The 3,498-nt window shown below is 43.3% G+C and overlaps 1 protein-coding gene across 1 annotated transcript in view; it reads right to left on the minus strand.

Moving 5' to 3' along the window:
• The window catches only part of efna3b (ephrin-A3b), a 54,166-nt gene that overhangs the window by 50,025 nt on the left and 643 nt on the right, over nucleotides 1–3,498 (minus strand). Inside the window, exon 2 of the mRNA XM_010729847.3 lies at nucleotides 3,029–3,241. Within this exon, the coding sequence (XP_010728149.3) occupies nucleotides 3,029–3,138 (110 nt within the window). The 5' untranslated portion in view covers nucleotides 3,139–3,241. The remainder of the gene's footprint in view (nucleotides 1–3,028; nucleotides 3,242–3,498) is intronic.

Consider the following 3,498-nt stretch of genomic DNA (forward strand, 5'->3'; position numbering starts at 1 on the left):
AAAAAAAAAAAAAAAAAAGTACACAATGAAGACGTGTGTGTGTGTTTGTGTGTACTCACGTAATCATAGATATACGTATGCGAAGCATGTGCACTTGTACAGTTGTGAGCATGCATGCGCGCGCATGCGTGTGTGAAAAGAGTTAATCCTCGGTAACAGTCTCAGCCTGTCTCTCGTGGTTGATGAGTGGCTTGGGGTCAGAAGCTGGTTGAGAAACTGCATGGTCCTGAGGCTTTACAATGTGTTTACCACTCAAACTGACAGCTATACTACAGCTTATTATTGGCCTTCTAAACCTCCACACTGCACTGTGAGTTAGAGAAACTCCAGAGAGGCCGATTGCCAACGGCTAGAGACACGCCAGCCAACCCTGTTGGATGTTGTGGCGTTGAGTGCAGAGATTAAAATAAATGCAGGAAATGGGATCTGTGCCGTTGAAAAATGGCTCAGAGGCGTATGAAAGAGTAGATTAGACAGGTTATCCTGCAGTTTATCTGTCTTTTGTGTGCCACTGTCCATGGCCCCTTTGTCTCCTAATTCAATAAGTAGGCTGAACTGAAAAAGTTATCCCCACTCACTGCTCATACGTTGTCACCGTGTATGTGTGAACTGGGAAAGAGAGAGAGAGATGGGAAGATCAGGGATGAGGCAAGTCCACTGAGATGCAGTGTTCTTTAATTAACCACAGTCTTTTATAAGAGACACACACACTAAGACTCACACTGCAGGGGCTAAGAATATTCTGCCGCTGGGATGAAAAAACGTATTGGCGAGTGAACGTGTGGAGAGGGAGGAGAGAGACTGCGGGGCTCTGCAGTACTCAGGTCCTGGACAGTCAGGTTAAAGGTTAGCCTGCTGTAGACTGCTTTAGTCCTCCCACTGCTTTGTCTGAAAAAAAATCAACTGCAGCTTTGTTTTTTTTTTAGTTTTTTATCCCAACAGCAAACAGTGTGAATATACAGCTAGAAACGTCTGACAAATCGTTTAATTAAGTATACATTTTTACCAAGGTTAAAACCGCTTACGTTATATCAAGCTTATTGTACCAAAGTCCCGGGTTCACTTCTTACACATCCTTTTATGCCTTTAAGCGCTTTTTCCCCCACATTTTTATCTAAATCAACTTCTGTCTCCGATATGAAAAACCGAAGTTAGAATTTCATTAGCATTTATTAGAAAATTATTAAACTAAAGAAACTTAAAAATGAGCACCCAGCGCATTGATAGATGCAGAAACGCATCAGCTAAAATGGATTAGCAGCGAATGTGCACGCAATATTAGTTTCTCTAAAATGTGCGGAAACAATTTTCTCACTTTCAGGAAAAACTAATACTGTTTACAGTATCGTACCACGACCAATAACCTTATGTTTTCTGCTCCTATTACTTTATGCAGTACTTCATGTATGGTAATATTGTTGTGACGCATAAATTCACTGGCCTTTCATAGTTTTATTTCACGCTGTAAACTAAAATCATTGGCCTGGGGTTATTGTCAGCGAACAGAATCATCGATCCTCCGTCTGCAAAAACAACAGTGAATTGTCTGAGTTTTCATATTGTTTACGTCTTTAATAAACACAGTCATAAAACGTAAGTCGCTGTATATCTGACTGCTCATCTTAGAAGGCCGGTAAATACTGCTGAAGAGGTAAATACCACAAACTGAGATGTTGTGAGAGGATGCACGGTGGTTGAAATAAATAGCTTACACATGGACAGGATTCACTGCAAGATGGAGAGCAAAAAAAGGAAGGTGTGTGTGTGTTAGTGCGTGACATGCGCTGTTGTGCACCTCTGAGACCTAACATTCAGGTTCATCTTGTGCATTTTTTTTTTTTGAGACGGTGTTGAGAAAATCAAAATATATTAGATCACACAACTTGCTGAATCGCTCCCAAAAAACGCAATCAGACAATATTTCATTTAAATCTGGCATCCGATTGCACATTTACATCATTTTATCCATCTATATTTTACTCTGGGGCCGATGAAATGTGGATGGGCAGATTAGGACATGAAATAGAGCTAATACAACATAAACTTAAAAGATTTTACATTGAACTGAAGGAAGAGAGATAAGCCTACAGTGTGCTGGTGCAGACTGACGCTACATTCTCAAGGATCCAGCAGCAGAGCCATGGACTCACGAGGACAGTATCAAAAGGCAGCTTTCAAAAAAAAGATAGAGAGAAGGAGGGGGGAAAAAGGCTTTTTCACTTGAATCGAGATAGGGGCGAAGAGCGGAGGATTAGGAGGGATAACAAAAAGGCCAACGGACTGAGTGTAAACAAGAAAGGGGGTTAGAGAGGGATAGATGGAGGGAGCAAGTTGGAGAGGGAGCGAGAAGGAGAGATTGAATAGTGACACTGCTACAACACAATGGGGTCAGGATGAAGAAGTGCTCCTAATTGAACCAGATAGAGGAGAAGACAGAGAAAAGAGCCCTGAAAGACTGAGAGGGGGAGAGAGCCACATGACGGAGAGAGGAAGGAGAGGAAGGCGAAGGGAATCACATGCGATCCTTTTCTTTCTACTCCTCGGTCATGCATGGCTGAAGGTAGAGTAGGGGAGAGAAAAAGGAGGGAAGTAATTGAATAGATAGTAATATATACACAGATTAGTGTTGGACTGAGGCACAGAAACTAAATGTGTCCAACTAGTTGTGCAAGAGAAGGTGCTGAAAAGATGATTTAAAAGGCACCTTGACTTCACAGTGGGGGTCTGACAGAGCAGTTTGAGACTTAAAAATAGCTTCACCATACAGAGAAAACATGAGAGGCCTGTCTGAATAGTTTGTGTGTTGGTTCTAAATTATTTCTTGCATTCAAAAGAGAGGAGGAAAGGTGGCTGCCACAACCTTGCAAAAAGTATCGGAGAGACACAATCAAGCAAAACTCAAAGCAGAATCAAAGTGTGATGGTGTGAAAGCTGACAGCTCAGGGAGTGTAAATCATTTTCCTTCACTTTACCAGGTGGGCAACAAAGAAATGACACACACTAATATAAGTAGTGAAGGGGGTCTTACTGTATGTTGGAGCTGTTCCAGTAAACGGAATGCCTGTTGGCTGACACCTGGAGCAGGTCCGCCCAGGTGAGACTCGTTAGCACCCAGAGAGACAGCGCTACCAGAGCCATGCTCCCGGCTCCTCTCTCGGCCTCCGTCCCTTCGGTCTCTCCGGCCACTCTCTCGGTCCCTTCAACCCACCAAACAACGCGACTCAAACATCCCAGCAAATGCCTAACAGACGGGAGAGGGGGACAACAAAAGCTTCATGCATGCAGACAAAAAAAAAAGAAGAAGAAAAAAGAAAAGACTCTTCAAAGACTCTAAGACTTGCTCTTGGTTAATAACTGTTGTAAAAAACTCAAAGTCTATTGTGTTGTGAAGTGACTGAGGTTTCCCCCCTTTCTCCTCCCACCTTCCTCCTCCTCCTCCTCCTCCCCCGTAGACCAGTACACTGCGAACCCCCCTCCCTCCTTCCCCTCCCACCCCCC

This window comes from Larimichthys crocea, chromosome XIII (genome assembly GCF_000972845.2).
Source record: "Larimichthys crocea isolate SSNF chromosome XIII, L_crocea_2.0, whole genome shotgun sequence".
Lineage (NCBI taxonomy): Eukaryota > Metazoa > Chordata > Actinopteri > Sciaenidae > Larimichthys > Larimichthys crocea.